Here is a 26249-nt window from a genome sequence, read left to right as displayed (position 1 = left end):
GACCTGAGCGGAAGGCAGACCCTTAACCGACTAAGCCACCCAGGCACCCCTGTACATTTGACTTTTAAACAGCTAGAACTTTTGTACATCGGATATAGATAACCCAAAAGTGCTTTTGCTGTGCTGGATCTAGATTGTTGAAATGTAAGCATCATGGGGCAGGAGCCATATTTGTTCAGTACCTCATTCTTGTTCCTTAGCCGAGAACTCTACCTGATGCACTGTTGGTGTTTAAGCATTTACTAATGAGTTAATGTCATGGAGATGACTTAAACACTTCAAGTTTGTATGATAGTACTACCGGACAGTAACAGTTTAATTTGGGCTATTTCATAGTTTCTGCATTTATAGCAGTGGAGTTTTATACAATTATTTGAATATTTTATTATACTTATCATTTTTTATATATCATTTTTTTAAGCAGAAAACCGAAAAATGATAGTGCTAATGTAAATAAACTGAGTCTCATAATTTTAGTACATTATAGATAAAAAATGGAAATTATTAGGCAGATCAGAAACAGTGAATCTTTGCAAGTCCAGTTACCTGAACTTGTGAGAGTAAAGAAGAAAATTAAATGACATGAATATAATGAGAAATATATCATTGAAAACATTGAGGTCTTACTATACCTTATTTTGGTTAGTATATTTGATTTTCCTCTTCATATACGAGAATGCATTAAATGGAAAAGTAGAGAACTGTCTACTTTTAATATGTAAACTGTCTACGTTTAATATGTAAACCCATATTACAGAAAATTTATACAAATTCCATGAGGTCATAAGTGACTTAGGGTTATACAACTAGTAATTGACAAAACTTGTATTTGAACCTGGGTCTGACTCCAGATTTTGTATTTTTTTTCCCTCTGTCATGTGTATATTATATTACATTAAAAAAGCACAGCTCAATAATTGTTTCATATGTATACATTCATATAACCACCATCCAGATCATGATATGGGACATTACTAGCATTCTAGAAATTTCCCTCTTATTTCCTCAGTCATCATTAACCACGGACTACCACCAAACACTCTTCTGCTTTCACCCTAGATTTATTTTTAAATTTAATATAAATGAATTCATTTTATGGATAAAAGTACCCCATAGGTATTTGAAAGAGGATTTATCAACAGTAACCAATGCAGGAAGGACTACGGGGAGGTCACTGGACTTGGAAACAAGGTGGAGAAATTTCTTTCTTGCAGGATTGCTGCATGTTGAATAACTAGGAGGTGAGAAAATGAGGACAAGATGTATAGACTTACTTCCTCTTAGCCAAATTTCTTAAGAAGTTTGTTAGAGTGAGATACTGACTTAGTAGCAGGTAGGTTTTTTCAGATGGAAAACGAGTTAGACTTTTAAAAAATATTTGTTTTTTCTTTTAAAATTAGAACGTTTTCTAAAATGTGTAAGTCATTGTTAGTCTATGTAGTTACTGTGTGGGTATATAATTTATTTGTACATGTTGAATATATTGCTGTTTTAAGTTTCTCAGTATAATTTTTATTTTGGTTTTAGGAGTTATGGTACAGCACCTGTAAATCTTAACATCAAAACAGGGGGAAGAGTTTATGGAACTACAGGTAAAACTTCTATTTGTGGCTGTATAAATAGGAAAATAAGGCGTAAAAATGAGTAGGTCATAAATAGGTTGAACTATTACAGCTCAGTTAAAAAGAGTGGTTTTGACCATACATGACAGAGACAGACAGGTTTTTTTTTAAGATTTTATTTATTGAGAGAGAGAGCGAGTGTGTGTGAGTGCATAGAGGGAGAGGGAGAAGCAGACGCCCGCTTGAGCAGGGGGCCTGATGTGAGGCTCGATCCCAGGATCCTGGGATCTTGACCTGAGCTGAGGACAGATGGTTAACTGACTGAGCCATCCAGGTGCCCTTGGACAAATTTTCTGTAAAGGGCTACATAATAAATATTTTAGGCTGTGTGGGTTACAGGGTTCCTGTCACATGCTTGGTTTTCTTGTTCGTTTTACAACCCTTTAAAAAGGTAAAGACTTAGCTCACAGGCTGTACAAAAAAGTGATTTAAAACACGGAAGTTAGCAACTTCCTGTCGGTACAGGAATTCCTTATAAGTAACAAGTCCCTAAACTCTCAGTCCAGTTTATTTTACAGCTACTTCATAAAGCTTGATCTCACCTTTTATTTATGGTAAATATAACTCTAATGCTTTGTTTGGAACCTTTGCCGTATTTAGTACTATCGGTAGTAAAAAGGTGTTAATGGTTTCTGTATAGCTGTGGTATCTCTCAGCTTTTTGCTAATAACAGCTCCTTCGCCATTTTGTAATTTTATAAAATAGGAACAAAAGTCAAAGGCGTGGACCTTGATGCACCTGGAAGCATTAATGGAGTTCCGCTCTTGGAGGTAGATTTGGATTCTTTTGAAGATAAACCATGGCGTAAACCTGGTAAGATTATTGTGGATTGTATCTGTTTCAAAAGATTTTTAGTACAAACAGTCATTAGAAAAGTTTTTGTTTTTTAGCAACCATTTAGAATATTATTTTTTAATGTAATTTTTCTTGCGTTAAGTAGATGAGGAGTAGGAATGACGTGTATTATTAAATCTTACCGCATTATACCAAAGTAGACTTGCATATTGTTTTATTATAATGCCATTTCTAAAGGAAATACTTTTTTACCCCCTGTGTTCATTTGTTTTGTTTCTTAAATTACACATGAGTGAAATCATATGGTGTTTGTCTTTCTCTGACTGACTTATTTTGCTTAGCATAATACTCTGGCTTAAAGGAAATACTTTTGATCAAAAACTTTTATAGTACTGTTGCTTTATGGTAGTAATTGGGAGAATTGGGAAAATTAGAAGGGGTGATAAAACGGATAGAACACTAAATTTATATTTTTATAGTTTATGTACTGCGTAAGAATAGGATTGAAATATTTATACACTAACACTGTGCTTTATCTTTAGGTGCTGATCTTTCTGATTATTTTAATTATGGGTTTAATGAAGATACCTGGAAAGCTTACTGTGAAAAACAAAAGAGGATACGAATGGGACTTGAAGTTATACCAGTTACCTCTACTACAAATAAAATTACGGTAATTAGTAAATATTCCAGAATACCCCAGGCTTTTCTACAGTCCCAAATTTTACTCCCTAGATAAATCACTTTTTCCCCATTAAGGTGATTAAATGCTATAAGATAGTTTAAAATTTTCATTCTCTTTACCATGTTTGTTTTTTTCCCTTCCTTCCCTTTCAGTTTCATATTAATGATTATCTGATGTTCTTAGTTTCAAGTCACAGACTAGCCACAGCTAGTTTGTCTTTATATGGCCTATCAATTAAAAATTATGTGGTATCTTAATGGGGAATGTGTTATTTAACTTAGGCCGAAGACTGTACTATGGAAGTTACACCAGGTGCAGAGATCCAAGATGGCAGATTCAATCTTTTTAAGGTGAATTTTAGTAAATTATCCTTGGTTGCTCTCATTTTTTGTTCTTGAGTCTGCTCCCATACCACTACTCAAGGGATGAGATTAAAGTGGAAATAGCTACCTTTTTTCCAAACCTTCGGCTTCCTGGTGACTTACAAATTTGCTGATTGTTGTTTTATCTCCACTTTTGCAAGCATGTGAATTTATAGCCTATTATACTAACAAATGCCAAGTAAAACTATTCTTGCTATATGTCGTGATTTTATTTTGAATTGTAGTGTATATTTGTTTGTAGGACATAAAAGTTCACACCAATAGACTAAGCTCTCACTTTAGATCATGCTATAATCTTTATCAGAATTGGAGACTTATTTTTCTCAATTTTCTTTAAAAAAAATGGTAAGGAAGATGGCATACTGCTTATTATCTGTATGACACTAAAATTATTGGTGTAATGTGTCTTATAGTCTAAGATGTCTCAAGCTTATGCATTTTTAGGAGTCTCTAAGAAAGACTCAACAGAATAGGATAAAGCCGTTGATTTTTAAAATTCATAACTTAAAAGGATTAGGCTTAGGTAGGGACTTGCAGGTTGATATTCCCACTTGGAAATCAAGTCTGACTTCTGGCTTCTCCATTCCATATGATCACAGACCCAATCCAAAGAATAATGTCGTATTTTCATACTTCTGCAATACACAGCAACCTACAAACTTTTCTCGAAACCTGATTGTGTACTCTTTTTCCTTTACCTTATTACTTCTTAGTTCTTAATTCTTGTATTGAACGACCCTGGAATGAAGACTGGGAGTGGCTTTTAGATTGGGTTATATACTCAGGGAACTTCTGCAGGCAGGCACTTCCCTGTGACCCTTTTGGGACTGCAGCCCTGTCCACCGCAATACTGTCTTATGCAATACGTGTGCTATAGCCGCAGATGTAGCCGCTCTGCTGGACACGGTTCTGGGTAGAGAATTTAATTTTAATTTACATCCTACTTTGGGTAAGTATTTGGTTCTTGTTCTGCTGTCAATCTTTTGAAAGTGTGTAATGATGTCTGTTCTCATTTAAATGGTCATCAGGTGCTTTTTGGTGCTATCTTCTCATTTAAAGAGGGAATATACTGTTACACTTGATTACAATGAATAGGTAGAAAAGTTGTCTTGATGATGAAATAGTTCATTTGCAGTGGTCCTTCTTACTTCTTCTAACAGAAATGAAAACAAGGTGCTTTTGTAAACTGCCAGGTTCTATGTGTTTTGTCTTTTTGCAGTAGACCTCTGAAACTAAAGAATAGAAAGAAACTCCTAAGGGCTGGTCTCTTACTGAACGCGGTCACCGTGAATGAGTTTTTTGTATGCATACTGTGTATCAAAATTATTTTGAAGTTTCTTTTGGTTATATGAGAGGAGGTTATTGTTCCATTCTGATTTCTTTAGTTCTGAATGAATAAGGATTTGAATTTAATGAGTGTAGTCTAACGGTTTTTCTTGCCTTGATAATGCACAGTAAATATTACTCATCTGTTACAAATACTGATTTGGAAACTGTATTTTATTTTTTTATTATTATTATTTTAATATTGAGAGAGTATATGTGAGTCGGGGGGAGGGGTAGAGGGAGAGAATCTCAAGCAGATTATCTGCTGAGCTGGGAACCCAACTGAGTGGGGGTGCTCAACCTCTTGACCGATGAGATCATGAGCTGAACCAGAATCACGAATTGGACGCTTAACCGACTGAGCCACCCAGGTGTCCCTGGCGTGTGTATTTTAATGATGTGTGTGGCTCAAACTTTTTAATGTATATTGTGGTCTTTGGGATATGTTTTATTGATGTTGCTCAAAATCTGCAACTACTGGTTGTATGGGAGTGTTTGGCATTTTCAGGTTGCAGTTTGACCTTAAATTTCAGGCAAGTTTCTGTCACCTTAAAAAAAAATCCTTGTTCAAATTTCTCTAGGACTATTGTTCTTTGAAAACATCTGAGTTGTTTTTTACTATCCTGCAACCTGAAGAATACAAAAAATATTTTAAGAATGTAATGGGTATCCCAAATATGCAGAGGTAAATTTCTTAGGTAGTATTAGATACCAAAATGTTTATTTTAGACAAAATGCTATAGAAATTGGAGAAGTGAGTTGGTGAGAATTACCCTGGGAGAAATACAAATCAAAACCACAGTGAGATATCGCCTCACACCAGTCAGAATGGCTAAACTTAACAAGTCAGGAAACAACAGATGTTGGCGGGGATGCAGAGAAAGAGGAACCCTCCTACACTGTTGGTGGGAATGCAAGCTGGTGTAGCCACTCTGAGAAACGGTATGGAGGTTCCCCAAGAAGTTGAAAATAGAGCTACCCTATGACCCAGCAATTGCAATACTAGTATTTACCCCAAAGATACAAATATAGTGATATGAAGGGGCACCTGCACCCCAGTGTTTATAACAGCAATGCCCACAATAGCCAAACTATGGAAAGAGCCCAGATGTCCAACAACATGATGAATGGATAAAGAAGTGGTGTATATATATATACAATGCAGTATTACTCAGCCATCAAAAACAATGAAATCTTGCCATTTGCAACAACATGGATGGAACTAGAGGGTATTATGCTAAGAGAAATAAGTCAATCAGAGAAAGACAATTATCGTCATTTAACTCATGGAATTTAAGAAACAATGGATCATAGGGGAAGGGAGAGAAAAAAAAGGCAAAGTCAGAGGGAGACAAACCGTAAGAGACTTAATTATAGGAAACAAACTGAGGGTTGCTGGAGGGGAGAGGGTGGGCGGATGGGGTAACGGGTGACTGGCATTAAGGACGGCATGTGATATAATGAGCAGTGGGTATTATATAAGACTGATGAATAACTGATCTCTCTCTCTGAAACTAATACATTATATGTTAATTAATTGAGTCTAAATTTAAAAAATTTTAAAAGCAAAAAAAATTACTCTGGGATTAGAAATAACTTTGAGCATTATGTATAGTTCTTTCTATTTCTGTATTTTTTTTAAAGTCTAAAGATACAGTATTAGAGAAGCATATGCCATTTTAATCAGAACCTTGAGTGTGGAGAACACAAGAAAAAGTATTGTAAATTAGGAAGTGGCTTTGGCAAAGAAACTCAGCTTAATTGAATGAAAGTATTATTTAAGAAATTAGCCTTATCTGGATGCCTGGGTGGCTCAGTAGGTTAAGCATCTGCCTTCGGCTCAGGTCATTATCCCAGCATCCTGGAATCGAGTTCCACATAGGGCTCCTTGTGCAGCAGGGAGTCTGCTTCTCCCTCTGCCTGCCGCTCCCCCTACTCCCCTTGCTTGTGCTTGCACGCATGTGCGCACACTCTCATAAATAAATAAATCTTTAAAATATCTCCACGAGTTTTAAAAAAAAATGGAAATTAACCTTATTGGAGGAGTTCTTTTGGAAAGGAGTAGAAGAGAGGTGGTTTTGTAGGGTTCAATACTAGAAAGCCTTAGAAACAAGGACAAGTTGGAGGAGTTATTGCCTGTTTGTGAGCAAGAAAGTGCTCAATAAGTAACATAATTCTGGAAGCGGCTTATAAGTAATGTAATTCTGGTAGGCTTGTAAGGTGTGGTTGGAAAAAGAAAGTCTAAGCTCTTACCTGCTAATCCACTGTTTTGAATTACAATTACTAGGATTGGTGAGACAGATAGAAGGAAAAGAACTTTCCCAATTTTCCTGTTATGTCTGGGTACCTCTAATATGCACAGCACTATACTAGATCCTGTAGTGAGACGGGGTCTCTGTGTTCAAGGAGCTCATGATCTGAGTGACATACATATATGAACTAAGCATGGTATATTTTGAGAACTGTTACGTTAGTGCTGTTATCAAAGTGCAGTAGGGAGTTCAGAGGGTAGAGTGGGGTATCCTAAGGTGCAGAATCTGGAAGGAAACAAACATGATAACTGAAAGACGAGTGAGTTTTCATTAGTAGAAAAGAGGGGAGTGTAGAACATTGCAGGCAGAGAGAACAATATGAGCAAAACCAGATAGCATGAAAGGAGAGTTGGGGTGGAGATATTATAGGAGAGAAGCCTGGAAATGGTAGACATGGGTCCATAATGGGAAAGACCTTAATCTTAAACTGCCTGTAGACATTTGTGTAGGCCATAGGAAGCCATTTGAAAGTTCTTGAGTAGGAGAATAGCATGAGCAAATTTGGTTTTTAGAAAACTGACAAGTGTTCTTTAAAAGGGTAGGCTTTAGAATATAAGGAAGAGAAAAGGAAGTAAGAGAGACCAGATAAGGAGCTGTTGCAGTACTGTAGGGATGAAATGAATGAGGAACCCATCTTAAACTAGTGAATGGAAAAAGGAGCAGATTTAAGAATCGTAATTTAAGTTCTTTTCATGTCTACTGCAAAGATACTTTTTTAACTCCTTCATCAACTGAGAGACAAGCCACCTACCAGCCTCTTTAAAATAACTTTTTTGTACTTTTTGTTAGATAAATTTTCAAACATACTAACCAGTAGATAAAATAGTACGAATGAACCCCTATGTGTTTACTGTAATGCCTCAGTGATTGTCAACATTTTGACATTCTTATAATTTTTTATATACTTCAATATAAGTAAGGTTTTTGTTTCATTATTTTGGTTTTTGTTTTTAGTGAAATGAAAGGAGATGAAGTTTAATAGGTATAAAAATAAAATCACTTGGGTGCAAAAACAATTGTGTAATTCTATAATTTGGAGTGAGGGGCACAGAAAGAGTGACTAATGACTGTTTGTAAGAAAAAATTGACGCACAACCTTCTCTGAAACTATTTTTATGTCTGTATGTGCACACACGTGCATAGATGATTTTGTTTTCCTCCATGGATGAGTATAAGCTTTGTCACTATGTTTTGAAATTTCATAACTGTGTGTCTATTATCATCTATTGTACCAAGCATTCATTTGTACCCTCTTAATCTGGAAGCACATATCCTTCATTTCTGGGATATTTTCTTCTATTATGTTTTTACTTTTTCTTAGCTTTCTGATGTCTTCTGGACCTCCTGTTCAGATATTGGACCTCTTATGCTAGTCCTTTAATTTTCTTTACTCTCACATTTTCTACCTCTTTGTCTTCTGGTATCTGGGAGATTTCTTCAACCTTATAAGTCTTTTATTCATTTTTTCATTTCTGTGGTTATATTGTTAATATCCAAGACGAATTTTCTTCAGTATTTAACGGTAGCATCCTGTTGTTCATGCATGCAGTATTGCAGTATTTTTTTTTCTCATCTATCTGTCAGAAGATATTTATATTAATGATAGGTTGTTTGTTTCATTTAGGTTTTATTTTCCTGCATAGTGTGTTTGTTGCTTTTGGCTTCTGACTGACTTTCCTCGAATGTTTGTTGATCTTTGGCCATTCACTCATAAGGAAATGGGCCTCTAAAAAGGTGATTGGAAACTCTGAATATAAATAAGATTTGCTATGTTCTTTACCATAAGGCTAAGTTTGTTTTTGTTTTTGTTTTTTAAGTCCCACGTGTCAGTATCATTGGGTAATTTTGTTTTTTTCTTTTTGTGGCAATTTGATTTTTCAGGTACTAGATTCCAGTGGCCTGCCGAGAGGATTTATACTTGGCTGATTCAAATGTTCTGGGAACTAGAGTTGTCAATTCCTGAACCTTTTGGGGTCCTGCCATGAAAATCATAGTATCTTTGTTTTCTTGTTGCTGACTTACGATTCAAGTTTCTTTAGTCTGCTCAGTCAGTTACTATTTTTTAATATGCTTTCAGAGTCCCAAATTTTACTGCTTTGTCAGTCTTTTTGTTTTTGTGGGTTGAAACAAAATTATAATTTATGTGGTTTGCTACTTTTCCTTTTCTTATGTTAACATTATGTGGCAAATGTTTTCCTAGTTTATTAAAGTTTTTTGATAAATGACATTTTAAATAGTTGCATAATGCATTATTTGGGTGTACCACACTTAACAGATTTCTTTTTAGGTATTATTTTGTTTGTAAGGTTAACCTTTTATAAATAATGCTATGAAGGGCAGCTGAAGGAAATTTCACAAACTAAGTTTTGGTACACTAATAGCATAATTTGGGTAAATATTTAGCTTCGCAAGGTTACAGACTTCATTCAACTTTTGTTTGGATGTGTAAGACCTGACGTGATTTTGTTTTTAGAAAATTTGTCATGGTGGGGCGCCTGGGTGGCTCAGTCGGTTAAGCATTTGTCTTCGGCTCAGGTCGTGATCCCGGGGTCCTAGGATCGAGCCCCACATCAGGCTCCCTGTTCAGCGGAGAGCCTGCTTCTCCCTCTCCCTCTGCCTGCCGCTCCCCCTGCTTGTGCTCTCTCTCTCTGACAAATAAATAAGTAAAATCTTAAAAAAAAAAAACAACAAAAGAAAAAATCTGTCATGGTATCTTATAGTCATTTCTCAAAATATTAGATTCTGCTTAAAAAAATAGTCTCATTCTGGTTAACAAGTTTTGAGTCTGTGTAATTCTGAGTGCAATATCTAAAGACAAACAAGTGGATGCAAGTTGATTAGGAGAGTTGCTAAAATGGCGAAGATTTTCAGAATTAGAGTATTTTACAAAGAAATAAAAGAGAAGAAAACTGAGGAAACAGAAGCAATTTTTACATATTTAAAAATGTACTGTGTCTTCTTGATACCTTTTCTTGCTTTTCTCCCTATTAAAAATAATTTTTCATTTGTGTTCTCTTCTCTCTCTCTACCCCTTCCTCTGCTTCTCTTCTTCAACTCTTCTCTCTTTCCCCTTCCCAGTTTTTAATTGAGTGTTGACTATGCCAGGAAGCATCTCAGGATGCTTCAACATCCTTGAGTAGGGAGAAGAGGTGAGCATTATAGACCTCAACTTTGTAATCTTAGAGTTTTCCTTAGAGTTATTGGGAAAAGTAGTCATTAATTAGATTACTGGGCCAAAAATTATAGTTATAAACTCCAAGTCCTGTGAAAGACTTTGATGTGACATTTAAGCTGAGTCCCAAAGTCAATCAAATAAAAAATATATACTGAGCACTTATTGCATGCCAGGCACTGTTTTTAGGTACTTGGGATACAGATTTGAATAAAACCTAAGTGCAGTGTAAATCCTTGTAGGCCATGATAAATTTAGGTTTTATTCTGTTTGCATTGGGAAGCTATTGGAGAATTTTGAGCAGGGGAGAGACATGAGTTGATTTACACTTTTAATAAGATTGCTTGGCTATATACAGAGGATGGATTTTCCAGAGGTAGGACTAAAGCAGAGAGAAAATTTAGCAGAACAGTTGAGAAGTGGTAGTAGGTTTAACCTGGGTTTTAGGGGTGGACATAATCAGTGGTTGAATTTGCTATGTATCATAAAGGTAAAGTTCACATGAGATGGTCATATCTATTGGATAATTGTTAGGATTTCTTTTTTTTCCTTAAGCAACTCAATAGATGATGGTGCTATTTACTTATGGGGAAGACTTGGATAGGATCAGATTGGGGGATCATCTGGAAAATGAGTAGCTTTGTTTTGGCCATGGTAAGTTTGAGTTGCTTATTAGATATGTAAGACATTGGATATAAATTACTGAAACTCAGGGGAACAGTTGAGACCGTACTGTCAACTCTCAGTATTCCAGACATTTGCAGGAAGAATATTGCGTTTCTTTTTCTGTGTTCTCATAGCATCTTTTATCCCACAGTTACTTTTTTTCATAGCATTTATTGTATTGCTCTGATTGTTCATGTGTCTTGTCCCATTGTCTAAGATTTTGTTGTATTTCTCTCTCTAGTCTCAGCCTCTGGTAATAGTTTTTTAGATGATAGATATTTAATGTTTGATGAGTGAACCATGTTTATTTCCCCTTTCATCACATTCTGTCAGTTTACCTTTCAAGTATCTATCAAATCCATTTCTTACTTTCTATCCTCATTTTCTTAGTGCTGATCCTCTATTATCTCTCACTAGGATCTGGGCCTTTTAAATGGATTTTTTTAAGGAGTGGGACTCTAAAATGTCAATGTTAAGCCCTGATTATGTGAAGACACCCATTAGGGATTGAGTTCAGCAATATTAATAGATCTGACTTTAATGGCTCAAATATATTCTTTTTCTCACACAATGATTATGTGAGAGGTAGATGGTTTCTGGAATTGAATCAGTGATTTGAATGTATCAGAGTCAAGGTGTCTGAGATTTTCTTGGCCTTTGCCTCATGCGGAAAGAGAATGATCCTGAATTTAGACTGAACCGTAGAATTTAAGTAGGACCTAAAATACGGTGTGATGTTATTCAAGTGTAGGGCAACTTAATTTAAATTTAATAAATTAATGATGATTTAAAATTAGGAAGGTGAGTATAAAAGCAAAAGAGCACAAAGAAGAATTTCACCAGTGTAAAGGAGTATGACTGGACCATACTGAAAAGCTCTGCTAGGAGCAGAAAGGATGGCTAAATCTGGGAGAAATTATGGAGTAAGTAGATACTGGTTTGAAAGTGAATATAAAGAGGGAAAAGAGGTTATTAAGGAGACCGATGACTACCTTCAAACTTCTAGGTATACTGAACTGGCAGGATGGTGGTACTGTTGATGAAGAGGGGGAAACAAATGGTATGGAAGTGCAGGAATAGGTTATTAATACTCATGTTGGAGCAAATCACAGTCTGAATAGAAAATGGTCAGAATGGCTAAAATGGCCACCGGTGGTTTTTTCTGAATTGTAGTAAACCTAGAAGGAGAAAATTCTTCAAGGTCTTTGAACTCTGAAACATGGAGTCATAACCAAGTATCTTGTACTTACTTGTGGCTATTTAAGGGAATTTATGAAAAAGTTACAGCTTATTGGAGTTTTAAGTGACATTAGTGTGAACTATTTTTAATAGTTGGGAACATTTTGATCCCCTAATCCATCTTTGGTGCCTTTCACCTAATGCTGTTCTAAAATAGGGTAATTTTATTAAATATTCAGCGACAAAACATTCTTCATGTTTAAATTCAAATCAGATGTTACAAATTTATTTTAACACGTTTAGTGTATTATGTTTGAGTGTTCTATTAAATAAGCTAATAACCCTTTTTTTTAAGGTACAGCAGGGAAGAACTGGAAATTCAGAGAAGGAAGCAGCTCTTCCATCTACAAAAGCTGAGTTTACTTCTCCTCCTTCTTTGTTCAAGTCTGGACTCCCACCAAGCAGGTTAGTTAGACAATTGTAACTCCATTTATTGAAGGCATTGGTATCTTCATCTTGTCTTAGTGATATAAAGTATAAAAGCGCTGAATGTTCTGCCAAAAAAACTGGAACATTCCATGTTGTTTTAGTACAAAATGAATTCTCCGTGAAAAAGTCTTCTGGGTGCTTTCCCATTTAAAAAAAAATCTAGGTAAGCAATAAATGAAGCATGGTATATAGTTACATGTATATAAAAAAGACAATCTTAACATTTAGAAGAGATGGTGATAACAATCTTGCTGTTTTCTGTGCTTATTATTATTCTTACATAAGGAACTATTGGACTTTCTAAGTCTAGATCTGTTGACCTAAATGTGTTTTACTGATTTTAGTAAAAGATTGTAGAGATTTCAGCCTGGACAATCTTTCACATTAAAACCATTTTCTTTTCTTTCTTTGGTTTGTTTTGATAATACCTAACTTTGAGTTCCACAAGGTACCAATTGCAAGAGGCAGATGTGCTGGCAAATGGTTAGCCTGTTACTAGGAAAATGGTAAAGGGTAATCTAAAACGAGGGAAGTTGGATGTTAGCAGTTTAATTTTGAGTTAGATAAAGATGACTTATCAGTTATTTCTCTGGGCCTGAAACAAGTCAGTAATCCAGCTGTTATTAGTTCTCAGCCAGATCATTTACCTTTTGTGGTACTTGCTTAAGTTTATTTTACACAGTTTTCTGGTTTTGTTTTTCTGCAATTTTGAATAGCTCTAAGATAATATTTCATAATATACAAACGCAGGAAGAGATGGTATGGGAACATGTGGTTTAGCCCTAAGGTAAATATTCTTGAAACTTTCAGCCAAAATTAAATGTCACAAAGCCATCTTGGATTTTGACTGCCTCCTCATCTTAACAGTTACTAGTCATGGTCATGTCCAGATATTATTTAAACTAAATGAAACCTCATCAGACGTTTGGCTAAGAAGTTAGGATAGCAGAGGAATACCGATCCTTTTAATATGTAGTCTTCTTTTGTTCTTTTCCTATTTTAAAAGAGGTCACTTTCATTCGTTGAGTTTATTGTGTTCTGCAGTATAGAATTATGTGAAGAGCTTTGACTCTGGAGCTAGACTTCTGGAGTTCAAATTCTGGCTATATTACTTACTAGCTGTGTGTCCTTGAGCATATTCCCTAATCTTGTTCTTTCATTTCCTGATCTGTAAAATGTAGTAATAATAATCCATCCCTCACAGGATAGTTATGTATATTAAATGATTTAATTTTATGTGAAATGTTTTAGAACAGTAGTACATACATAGGTAATACTCTATAGATGTTTGCTAATTAAACTATTTAAAAATCAGTAGCAGGTTTTCTGTTATTTTGCCTGCCCCCCCCCCCTTTTTTTTTAAAAACAAAACAGCCTTTGGCCAGATTATGTAGGGCATTGTACCACTATAAGGAATTTGGCTTTTCCCATAAGTGAAATAAAAGGGGTGTCACTATCAGAGTTTGTGCAGAGGAATGAAATAATCTGTTGTAGGTTTTTAAAGTCTTAATTGCTTTATTAAGATCAGACTACAGAGAGATTAGGGGCAGAAACTGGGAGGCCAGTTAGGAGGTTGTAACAGTTATCTAGGCAAGAGATCACTTGAACCAGAGTGGTTGTGGTGCAGATGGTGAGGATCTTTTTACATCTGAGATGGAAGAGACTATAGGAGGAGTGCTTTTTGAGGGGAGAAGACCAAGAGCTCAGTTTAGGACATAATAAAATTGAGATGTCTATTAGACCTGTAAGTGGAAAATTTGCATAGGAAGGGGATATATGGATCTGGAGTTGAGGGGAAAGGTATGGCTGGGGATAGAAATTTGGGAGCGATAAGTGTTTAAGTAGTATTTAAAGAAGTAGCGAAAGTGAATTAGCTTGTCCCTCTTACCACTTCTCTATTAATAGAGAAGTGGTAAGAGGGACAGAGCCTTCGGGTGCTTCCTTCCAGGTCAGAAAAAGAAGGATGAAGGAGGAGGAGGAGATCCATAGAGAAGAATGACTACTGACATAGGAAGAACACCCAGTGTATGTCTTGAAAAAGATGTGTTTTCTCAAAGTAGAGGAACAATTAACTACCAAATAATACTGATTGGCCAAGAAGAAGACGACTGAGAATGACTTTTAGATTTTATTTAAGTAATTTCTACACCTAGCATGGGGCTTGAACTCATAACCCCAAGATCAGTAGTCATATCCTCCACTGACTGAGCCAGCCAGGTGCCCCACGACTTTTGGATTTTAAAACATAAAGATTGCTGGTGGTCCTGACTAGGATCATTTTTAGTGGTATAAGGTGAAGTTTGAAAAAAAGACTTTTTAGAATGAATTCAAGAAAGAATGGAAGGAAAGGAATTAGAATGAGAAAATATGGACAACTTTTTTGAGGATTTTTTTCTTTTGAGGGGGCAAAGAAATAGTATCTGAAGGGAAATGTGGGGTCAGGGGAATGTTTTTTCTAAAATGATAGAAATTAGAGCATGTTTACAGACTTAGAGTGAGTTACTAGAGGGGCTATTGATGCTGCAAGAAGCAAGAAAGGACAGTTGTGAGAACAATGTCCTTAAGAAAGTCAGAGGGACAGGATGTAATATGCAAGGGGGCAGGGTTAGCCTTAAAAAGGAGATGGACAAGTTCACTCATAGTAACAGGATTGAAGACAGGGTATGGTGAAGGGTGGTGGGTAAGATAATATTGATGGGAGCAACTGAAAGCTCTCTTCTGATGGCTTCAGTTTTTCCCAGCACACAGGATGCAGACTTACTGGTGAACGTGAGGATGTGTGGAAGTGGGTGTTGAATGTTTGAGAAGAGAAGAGAAATTCTGAAATAGTCATTTAGAGGTGTGTGAATGAACTAGGGGAAAGGAGTAGGATTGCTAGGCACCACCTGGAGGGAAATGTGCCTTCAGGAGAAGGCTTTTTTTTCAAAATGGGAGAAATTACAACATTTTTATATGTTGATGGGAATGAATTAGTAGAGTGAAAAATTGACAGAGAGAGATGGTACATTTCCAACTTCTCTGGAGGTTAATGGCTATGGGTTTAAAATGAGACCAGTCAGCTTGCTTGGGTGTGTTTGTATGTTCGTGAAGATTAGGTAGAGCTGGATTTAACAGGGATTGCAGTTACACCAGGCAAATACGACAAAGGGGCAAGGAAGGTGAGAGGGTCCTTGAAGTGATTATAATGATGGATGACCATGGATTGAAGGAGAGATGGAGAATACTGGCAGCTAGTATTTACTAGCTAGTATTTACTGGGACAGTAAAAAGGAAGTAAATAAATGATAGAAATGTTAACAGATCTATCACTAATACCAAAAAAGTAGATTAATTGCCACCACAACCTATAGAAACATACCCAACATGTCAATATTGTCACTTTTTGATATAAAGAACAATACCCATTGCTCATTAGGAAAGTTTGTTTTCTGGGTTCATCTTGATCAAAAGTATACTTTTGTTCATTGTGAAGTATTTCCCTAAATATTTGTGTTTTTTTCTGTTTTAGTCTTTGTATTTATGGAAATTAGACATGTTAGAAAGTAAAATTTTTTGACTTTAGGGAGAAGACAGGAATGTCACTTAAGGCATAATAGAGACTACACAACAAATAGTAATGAACTGTACTGCTGACCTTACTACTGTATTTCCTTTGTTAAAAATCTTAGATTGCCTTATTAATGTGTAGATGAGTGTTGGTATGTTTGCACAGACCTTTTTTTTATTGGTTCTTTGTACTTTATCGGTAGAAATGCTTGGTTTCTAACTTTCTGTATTGCCCAGCAAATTGGCATACTTAAGTAAAATGTTAATATTTAATATATCAGAATGTTTTAATCTTTAAAAGTTTTCATATTATGTCAAGAATGTACAGCTTGATAAATTTTCACAAGCTGAGCACTCATGTATTTTTCATCCAGATTCTCCAGTTGTTAACATTTGGCCATATTTGCTTTATAATTTCCCCAAAATATTTTCCTTTTTGAACCATTTATTAATTATGAACATCATGCCCCTTCAAACTCTAAATTCTTCAGCATGTAAGAACAAGGACATTCTGTTATATAATCATAGGACACAGTTATGAAAGTGAGAAAATCTAATAATGAGCCAGTACGTTAATACACAAACCATAAATTTAGCTAATTATTTCAATAATGTCTTTCATGGAAGTTCTTTTCTTGATTTAGGACTCAGTCCAGGATCATCCATTATAATTAACTCTTTTATCTCTTTATTCTTTAATCTGAGACAGTTTCTCAGACATCCTTTGTATTTGTTGACTCTGGATTTTGATGAGTACAGTCCAGTTGTTTTGTAAATCATCCCTCAGTCTGAGTTTGCCTTATGTTTCCTTTTTATTGGATTCAGGTTTTGCTTTTTAGGCAGGAAACTACGTAAGTGATGTTGTGTTCTCCGTGCATCAGCCTAGAGGTACATGATGTCATTTTGCCCCATTGTTAGTGATGATAGCTTTAATCATTTAGTTGTGATGGTGTTCATTGGGTTTCTGCACTGCAAAGTTACTGTTTTTACTCTTTGTATTTAATAAATAATCTGTGAGGAGACTGTATCTATCCTATTTCTTTTTAAACTTCCCAAGAATTTTAGTATCCATTGATGATTTTTGCATTCTCCCATTACTACTATAATGGCTGTAAAATAGTGATTATCTAACTCTGTTATTTTTCTTACATTAATTAGTTGGCATTCTCCTTTAAAAATGAGCTTTCCCACCTCCTCCTCTTATTTATTATCAACTAGACTCATTGGTTTTTATTTTAGGTGTGAGAGAGTGTTTGTGGTTTATAAATATGATTTATTTGTATATGTAGTATATAAACTATATATACGACTTATATATACTGTAATTCATATTGATGCTGAGATTGTTCCAGACTTGTTCTGTGGCAGCCTCTTCAGAGTGGCTCCTGTGACCTTTTGATTTTTCCCCAGCATTTTTTTTTTTGAGGATTTTTTTTACTTTCTAGCTTTATCAGATGTTCCAGGCTTATCTTGTGCTTTCTTTGCCCCTCCCTGAAAGCAACCATTTCTTGAAAGCACCTTGATGCCTTTTAGTGGGAAATGATGAGTACAAACCAAGATCTTGGCACCAGTTCGCTCATTGCTGTTGGAGTGTCAGTTTCTAGGCTTTTTCAGCTGGGAGAAAACAAGCAATTTCAGTATTAAATTGCCTTATGTATAATTTTAGTCATGCAGTCATCATGTTTCTTTTATTTCACATTTTGACACCACAGGTTTCTACTTCCCCTTCCTTTTTCCATCTTGCATCATTTACCATTTTAACTGCATTGAGAACCTAGTTCCCAACAACTTCAGTGTATGTACTTACTTGTTTAATTCTAAAATACATACAGAATAGATTAGGACTTCACCTGCCATTACAGAAACCAAACCTATTAAGTAGAATTCAAGATTTCTTTGGAATTCTTTTTTTCTTTTTCTTTCTTTTTTTTTTTTCTCCAGGCTGAGGGTATATAGTCAAAATATTCAGAAGTTTCCTTCAGAGTGGTTAATCATATAATTTGATCTATTGTTTGTTTGTATTTAGCTTTTCTTTTTCTCCATGTTTATTGATTTATTTTTTGCATATATAAAACATTTAACAGAGTTCCAAGTATACTCAGATTTATCACTCTTTCCCCAATTTCTTTCACTCCTGTTAATAATTAACTTCATTTTATCTAGTTTCTGGTTTATTCTTCCTGTGTTTCTTTTTACATAAATAAGCGGATACATAAACATATCTATTTTTCCTATAGAAAAATTTTCCTATTGAAAGAGTGTCTTATTAGTACTTTAAAGGACTGGCAAGAGTGTAAACAGCTGAACTTTTTATGGAGTAGGTCACTATGGATAAAATGAACTTTCTTTTGAATTTTATTTTGGAAGAGTTATTTTGAAATGGAATTTTTATGAAATATATAAAATGTGGGTTTTTATAAAACACATCAGAGAGTTACTGTTAGCTGGTACACTATTTGTACCTGTTATTGAAAGAATATAGGGAAAGAAATACCAAAGTTTTGAATAAGGTTTTGTGAAACCATAGAAGTTAATGTTATTCATAAAAGTACGGGAAGTTATTTCTTGATAAATATAGTATAACCTGATAAGCCCTTGGTTCTTATTTTGCATTTTGACATCATATTATTTTGAAAAAGATCTCTAAAAATATTCTCGAGTTAATAAAATGTTGATAGCACATTTATATTTAAGTACCTATTAGCAGTTTTAGTACCACAGAGCCTTGGAGAGAATGATACAGCAGGAACATGCTAAAGGACTTTAGACAAAGCATGTCAAAGAAAAGAAAAAAAAGTCAGAACAAGGGGGGTCAGAGACAACAATATGTAAGAAAAAACATAGAAAATTTATCTCACCAGAAACAGCACCTCTTCTCAGTCTCAGACAAGTACTGCCTCCAGAAAAGCCAATTCCAGCGTTGGGAAGTGGCAGGACCGGTATGGGAGGGCCGAATCACCTGACCTAAGGTAAGGCTGTTTTTAAACATTGGCTACTCCCTGATGTTTAGATCATCAGTGTTGTTTTGTCTAGTAATAAGTTAATAAACTTTGATTAGATTGTACCATATTTTTACCCCCTCAATTAGCTTTTTAGTTAGAGAAATTGAGGGTTTTAAAAATCATATGTCAGGCCCTGTCACCTCACACTTTGCCTATCGTCTCTCTGGCTTTTTATAATACATTATAAATTGCATGGAACCATGCTAATGGGACCTCAATAAATGTTTTTTTCTCCCTACTGCTGCAGGTTTAATTCTTTCTCATATCACACCTTATTAAATCCCTGGGTGTTTCTCATTATTTATTGAATAAAATTTAGCCTTCTGAGCTAGTATTTAGAACCTCTAAAATTGAACTGCACTGAATCTTTCCAAATGTTTTATATCAACTACGGTGCGTAAAGCAGCCATTTCACTGAGTCTAGCACGTGTCTTAGGAAGTACCATCTCCTTTGTTGTTCCTATGCTTTTACTCCTGCTTTTACTCCCCTCTGCAGAATTCTGGTTTGTGTTCTGAATCTTAGAGTTACAAAGCATGCAGCCTTGGATGGGTACTGTATACTCTCTGAGCCTGTAACATGGGAATAATAATTTCTACCCCAAGAGATGTAGTGAGAAGCAGATATGTTAGATATGACAGTGCATTGCAAATAGTAATCAGTCTGAGCAATTAACAGTTTGCTTGACTTGGAAATGTAGACTTAGGTACTTCCCTAATTTGCCATTTAAAGTTTTAAACAGTGATGGTATGGGGGTGATTTTTTGTTTTGTTTCATTACAGCATTTCAAGCTTTCTTCCTAGGCAGGTTGATGCTATATTAATGTGCCTTTAAATATTTTCATTCAGATATATAAGTTATGATCAGATATCTTTGATCATAATAACTAAAAGAAAAGCAAAGGGAGGAAACATACCAGTATTTCATTTTCTTAGATTTCCTTTTCTTTGGGGTCTTTATTATATATTCTTCATGAATAGTAAGAATTTCTAATCTGCTTGGTTTTGATAGGATCTCTTGTTAGGAGAGAATAAGGTTAGTCATTCTCAAAAGTGGCTATTCATCTCAAATATATAATTGAGCAGATAGAAATATATTATCTATATTCTTAGGATAGTCTCAGTTCCATGTGTTGCTTTAACGGTATAAAATGAAAATTTGCGTATCTTATATTTTAAAGTGTACTCATTGACATTTTCCATAGTATTATAGGATATTGATCTTAGTTTTTAAGACTAGAATTCTTGAAGCACCAGTAGAAATTTCAAGAGTTATTTTAAATAAAGTTAGATCTGATAAGTGTGGAGTGGAGTCTATGAATCTTTTCACTTTTAATATTTCTGTGAAACTTCAAAGTTTAACAGGAGTGCTAATAATATAATTTCTGTATAATAATTGGTCATTATAGCATACAGTACATAGAGAACTCTTAGATTTATATTTAACCTGGCCAGTAATCTGGACAGCCTGTTTATTGATCCCAAAAGGGCCAGGCGATAAGAGCTTTCATTTTCATTGTTCTGTTGTTGAATCAGTAGCCATCTTTGTAGATAAAGAATAACTACTTTTTTTTTTTTTTTAAAGATTTTATTTATTGATTTGAGAGAGAGAACACATGAGAGGGGATAGGGTCGGAGGGCAAAGCAGACTCCCTGCCGAGCAGGGAGCCCGATGCGGGACTCGATCCCGGGACTCCAGGATCATGACCTGAGCCGAAGGCAGTCGCTTAACCAACTGAGCCACCCAGGCGCCCAAGAATAACTACTTCTTAAACTTACAGCAGTTTCATGGCATAAGTACTGGATTTGAACATTAGGTTTGGTTTTGTCTTTGTGAATTTAGGATAGTTCCCTAAAAATCTCTAGGCCTCTGTTTCTACATTTTTAACATGACAGGCTCGACTGTGTTATCAGGAAGGCACTTTTAATCATGAAATTATTTTCTGGCTAGTCCCTGGTTTACATGGAAAAGGAGATCTGAGAAAGTAAGGAATTTGCCTGAATTTATGGCTAATTAAAGTCAGGGCTAGAATTCCTGGTTTTCTGCCTTTTAGTACCTGCAGTTAAGGCAGGTTGATTTTCATAAGCAAAAGCATAGAAATACTTAAATCACTTATTTTTAATGCAACTTAAAACTTTATATATGTTTCTTTTGCTACTATTTCAGTATCTGAAATTCCTTTTTATATCAGTTATTTGACAGAACTTTTTAAAATAATTGTGCTTTTGATATAATGGTTTATTTCTTGACATAAGATAATTAGTTTATAGAGAAAATATTAGTTCTCATAACTGAAAATGATACATCTCAGTGTTGATACTATTACTCCCCCACCCCCACCCCCCAAAAAAGATGCTTTGGAAACACAGAGAGCTCCCATTCTGACTTTGTGATTAGTCTCAGGGAATGTAGGTAGTAGGAAATTTGACACTATTTTCAATGTGTATTTTGTGCTTTTGAAAATTCAAAAGAAGAAAACTCTAGATAAAAGCTGTTGTTCTCTGGTTGTACGTGTGCATGTATATATATGGACACATACATAATACACGCTTATAAAAAATGAGATGCTAGCTCTTGGAGTTAACATAACTGAGAAATGTAGGGGTTTTTTGAAACATGGCTTAAATCTCTTTGTAATGAGCAATTAAACAGTGGTTGCAATCCTTTTTTAAAAGTTATTTGGAGACTCAGACTTCTTATCTCATGTGTGTCCTATTAATTTATATAACATAGTGTTCTTCCAACCTTGGTTAATAGTACTCTTCAGGCTAACTATATCTATGTAACAAGGACATTTTATTGGTACGAGTTTGTTTTATAAATTCAGATTTGTGACACTAAGCCAATTAGAAGAATAAAGCAGTTTTAATGAACACAGAAAATTGAAATTGGCAATATGGATGATTGCTGTAATCTTATCCTAATGTCCAGTTTATTTGTGTGTTTTGTTTCCATTTTATAATACCAAATTTTGTCGGGTAATTAGTTTCAAATTCTAGGTTGTCTTATTAAGCTTGTTTTTTAATATTAATGCTTTTTAACTTAGATTTAGACTCTTGAAAGAGGAATAGTAAAAATTGCTTAATGTAGAATCACTAAAATATTTAAACCTGCTTGCATTTCTTACAACAGACAAACGTAAAACTACAATAAAACTGGATGTTAAATGGACATTCAGTCTAAGATTGACCTCTTCATTTGTTCTTGCACTACTACTTATGTCTTGATGAAATAATGTACTGAAAAGCTGTACCTGTACCTTCATGGCATTTGACCGGGCACTCTGAATGTGTGTTGCTGTATTATGTACCTTGTAAGATTTTCTATGATTGGACATATGAAGGCCTTTATTTTAAAAGATTCCCTGTAGAATGGTATCTTTTCCTATATTTAAAAAATGAAATTAAACATAAATATGGCAGGTAAACCTTTATTTCAAGCTCTGCACAAAAGTGAGTAAATTTGGCTTCCCTAATGAACACATTCATGTCCTCTAGTGAATCAAATTTTAGCATAGTTCACCTTTAAGCCTTTAAGGTTTTTTGTTTTTAAGATAGTTTAAAAAAGTAACAACATTTAAAAAATTTAGGCCCCCCAAAATTAGCAAACACTTGTGTAGAAGTAGACTTAACTAACTGTAGAAGTACTCATAACTAACATGACTCTTGGTACTGGCACTTTACTTCACAAAAGAGCCTTTTCCATATCTATGAAAGTGAAACTAATTGGACTTACACCGAGTACTTGCGGATTAAATGGTTTCTGTGGCTGCAAAAGCACCTATTGCAGGGCACCCAGTAAGTGTTAGTTCCCTTTGGATCTCTGCTCCCACCGTAGTCTCTTTAATGATAGTACTGATAGACAATACATGCTCTGAAAACAGTTGTAAATTCTGTGATTTTTATTTTGGACATATATTATTTTTCAAGACAGCATTTTTGATTAATCTTCACTGAAAAATAGAATACATTAAGTTTTCTTTATAAACTATATACGTTGTACACAAAATTATTCTTGTGCTTGTGAAGGTAAAAGAAAAAGTATAGAGGCAGTACTGTGTGACTCCACAAAACTGAAAATATCAGTATAAAAATATATATGCAGTGGATGACAGCCTTACCTTAATTATCAGGCCTTGGTATGTATTGCTTTATATTTATTGAGTAATAAGAGTTAAGTATTAATTTTTATCAACTACTTTAAATTCTTTCTAGAAGAAAATACAATGTATGTGTCTTCCTTGAGCATGCCTTTAGTTGTAGTCCTCAACTTTGGCTGTGTATTGGAATTACCTGGGGAGCTTCAAAAAATTATGGATGCTGGGGCGCCTGGGTGGCTCAGATGGTTAAGCGACTGCCTTCGGCTCAGGTCATGATCCCAGGGTCCTGGGATCGAGCCCCGCATCGGGCTCCCTGCTCCGCGGGGAGCCTGCTTCTCACTCTGCTTCTGCCTCTCTCTCTCTCTCTCTGACTTTCATGAATAAATAAATAAAGCATTTAAAAAAAAAATTTTTTTTTTTTTTTAAATTATGGATGCTTAGGCCCTAGAGACCGAATTAAATAGTCTGGTGTGCACTCTGGGCATTGGGATTCTTAAAAGCTCCCAGATGTTTCTGATGTGTAGGAAGCATTGAGAACCACTGATTGAGAAATGGGATTCTGGTTTGGCATAAAGATTATTAATTGATTAATAATCAAATATTTAGTGACCACCTTGGAATATGAGGTAAAAATGATAGATTAATAGGGTGGAACTGATGTTTGCATAGCATTTTATGCCTTGTAGAGCTCTTTCTTTTGTGTGAGTCTCATTTAATTTATATTTTCTGCTTCTTTGAAAGTCTTTTTGTTGGTAGCCAGTATCAAAGGTGTGTCATGCTGTTTCTGTTGCAAACAGATTGGTAGATAGTGTATTTGCCAAACTGGAAATTGGAATTCCTCCACATGTTATTTTCCGTACATACTTTCTCTGCTCATGTTCTTCCCTTCATTTAAAATTAATGTACTCCCTCCCCATCCTATATGGCTAAATCCATTCTACATGTCTTTCAAGGCTTATTTCTTTCCTAAAGTAGCTTAAAAGATGTTATACCAATTTCCATGCAGAATTGTTACAGGCATCTATTTAGCTATATGACCTGAGTTAGACAATGATACTAGTTCATCTGTCTTAACTTGGGAATATTTAATAGTCACGTCTAGGTTTTTTCCTGGAAAATGAATCCTTGAACTATTGCTCTTGCTGCACAGTTCTTATTAGGAGCTCTGTTGTGAGAAAAAAAAACATTCATAGATTACTTCAAGGGTATTTGATTCATTTATTGTTTTACAGTAGTGGTTCTGAACTTTGAAGCAGTAACTCCTTTGAAAATTCGCTGCAAACTGTGAACTCTTCTGCCTGAAAAATACATTTATACACATGCATATATTTAAGTTGAGGAACCTCCTGTTCCCTCAGTATCCCATGTATGCTAGTTAAGGATTCTTGCTCGAAAGTACAGTTAAATCCGGGAGCTTGGATGGCTCAGTCGGTTAAGCGTCTTCCTTCACCTCAGGTCATGATCTCAGGGTCCTGGGATCGAGGCCTTCGTTGGGCTCCCTGCTCATTAGGGAGTCTGCTTCTCCCTCTGCCTCTTCCCCCACTCATGCTCTCTCTCCCTGTCTCTCAAAAATACATCTTTTTAAAAAAAAGTATGGTTAAATCCTTAGATCAAGCCTTCGTCAAGAGCGCATGTACTCAGACAACACTGTTTGGCTCCACCTAATTAAATTACTTTTATTGAACTGTGCATTGTTACACTTCAGCCGGTATTGAGGAACATTTTGAGAAACGGCTTTGTGAAATTCACTTATGTTTTCATTGTAGTAATATTGGAGACTTTGTCCCTATTTCAGTGTTTTTAACAGCATGAGATTGCAGTCCATTAGTGACAGGTGTGAAAGCAATTTCATGGTCTCAACCACCAAATATTTCATGGTTTTGTATTGTTTATTTTGCTTTTTTGTGTGTGATATTTAATACTAATAAATCATGTTTGATTTTAATGTTACTCTTTCCTTTATAGTAAGTGTAAGTAAGTATTTTTTCATGAAACTCAGTTTTTTATATGTGGGTACTGGATTGCTGTGCAAAATGTGTTTCTTAAATAACTATATTTTGGGGTCAGAAATGTTTGAAAACTACAGTACTCTATCATACTTTCTCTTAACATGGACTCAGAGGAGAAATTTTTTTCTCTTTATTTTCATCTGTAGAATGGGAATAATAGTTGCTACATCATAGGGTTATTATGAAGAGTAAATGCATATAAAGTGCTAAGAACAGTGCTTTCCTAGCACACAATAGGTGCTTAGTAAACACTAGCTGTTATTATCAGGAAGTGCCATCTTTAGAGCTAATGCTTTGTTTTTATCTTACATACATCAAAAGACTTTTGTTATTAATTGTGTCCTTTATTTTGGCTGTTAAAAAATGAGAAGCTCAGAGATAGATTTGTGACAAAAGATTAATAACTAATTCTGTGTCTTGGCCCTAATTTTGTCACTTTTAAAGTTTTTGTTGTATCTTTGTAAGCAGCTTACATCAGAATCACCAAAATATGTCAATTTAATTCCATTACAATTTCAGAGATATTTTCATATTCATGAAAGGTAGAGACTCTTCTGAGCATCCACTGCCTGTATTAATCTTGTAGCTTAATGAGACTTCAGCTATCCATTGTGGTTAGTTTCTGTCTCTTCAGCTTTTTACTGTCCAATATAGAGAAGAGAATCTTGATAGCTACATTAGCTATCTGCCTTATTGAACAAATGTGTAAGTAAGCCCAGGTAAACTTGTGCTATGTGGAAACTCAAGGTACAGTAGCTACTCATAGTGAAGCTCTACTAAATCTTTTTATGCATTGAAATAAAAAGTGGTTCATTAAACATTTTCAGAATAATATGGTTCAACATCATTTTTCATAATGTGGCATCAAAATAACATCGCTTGGTACTCATCTCTGTTAAATATTATGTACTTTTTGTTACTTTGGTATATGCTTATGTATCTTGTCATAAGAATTTCTGAACAAAA

General features: G+C 35.0%; 1 protein-coding gene across 17 annotated transcripts in view; it reads left to right on the top strand.

Annotated features, from left to right (window-relative positions):
- Positions 1-26249, top strand: part of FIP1L1 (factor interacting with PAPOLA and CPSF1) — a 78448-nt gene that overhangs the window by 13072 nt on the left and 39127 nt on the right. For 5 of the 17 annotated variants that reach the window (XM_035004983.1, XM_035004979.1, XM_035004989.1 and 2 more), the window contains 5 exons: positions 1528-1592; positions 2328-2435; positions 2960-3090; positions 3384-3452; positions 12496-12605. In XM_035004983.1, coding sequence (XP_034860874.1) covers positions 1528-1592; positions 2328-2435; positions 2960-3090; positions 3384-3452; positions 12496-12605 — 483 coding nt within the window. Of the gene's footprint in view, positions 1-1527; positions 1593-2327; positions 2436-2959; positions 3091-3383; positions 3453-12495; positions 12606-19036; positions 19145-26249 lie in introns of all 17 variants that reach the window. The other 12 variants (XM_035004972.1, XM_035004974.1, XM_035004976.1 and 9 more) reach the window with 3 other exon arrangements.

This window comes from Mirounga leonina, unplaced genomic scaffold (genome assembly GCF_011800145.1).
Source record: "Mirounga leonina isolate KUSES-001 unplaced genomic scaffold, KU_Mleo_1.0 Mir_129, whole genome shotgun sequence".
NCBI classification, from domain to species: Eukaryota; Metazoa; Chordata; class Mammalia; order Carnivora; family Phocidae; genus Mirounga; species Mirounga leonina.
This window is presented reverse-complemented; position numbering and strand designations above follow the sequence as displayed.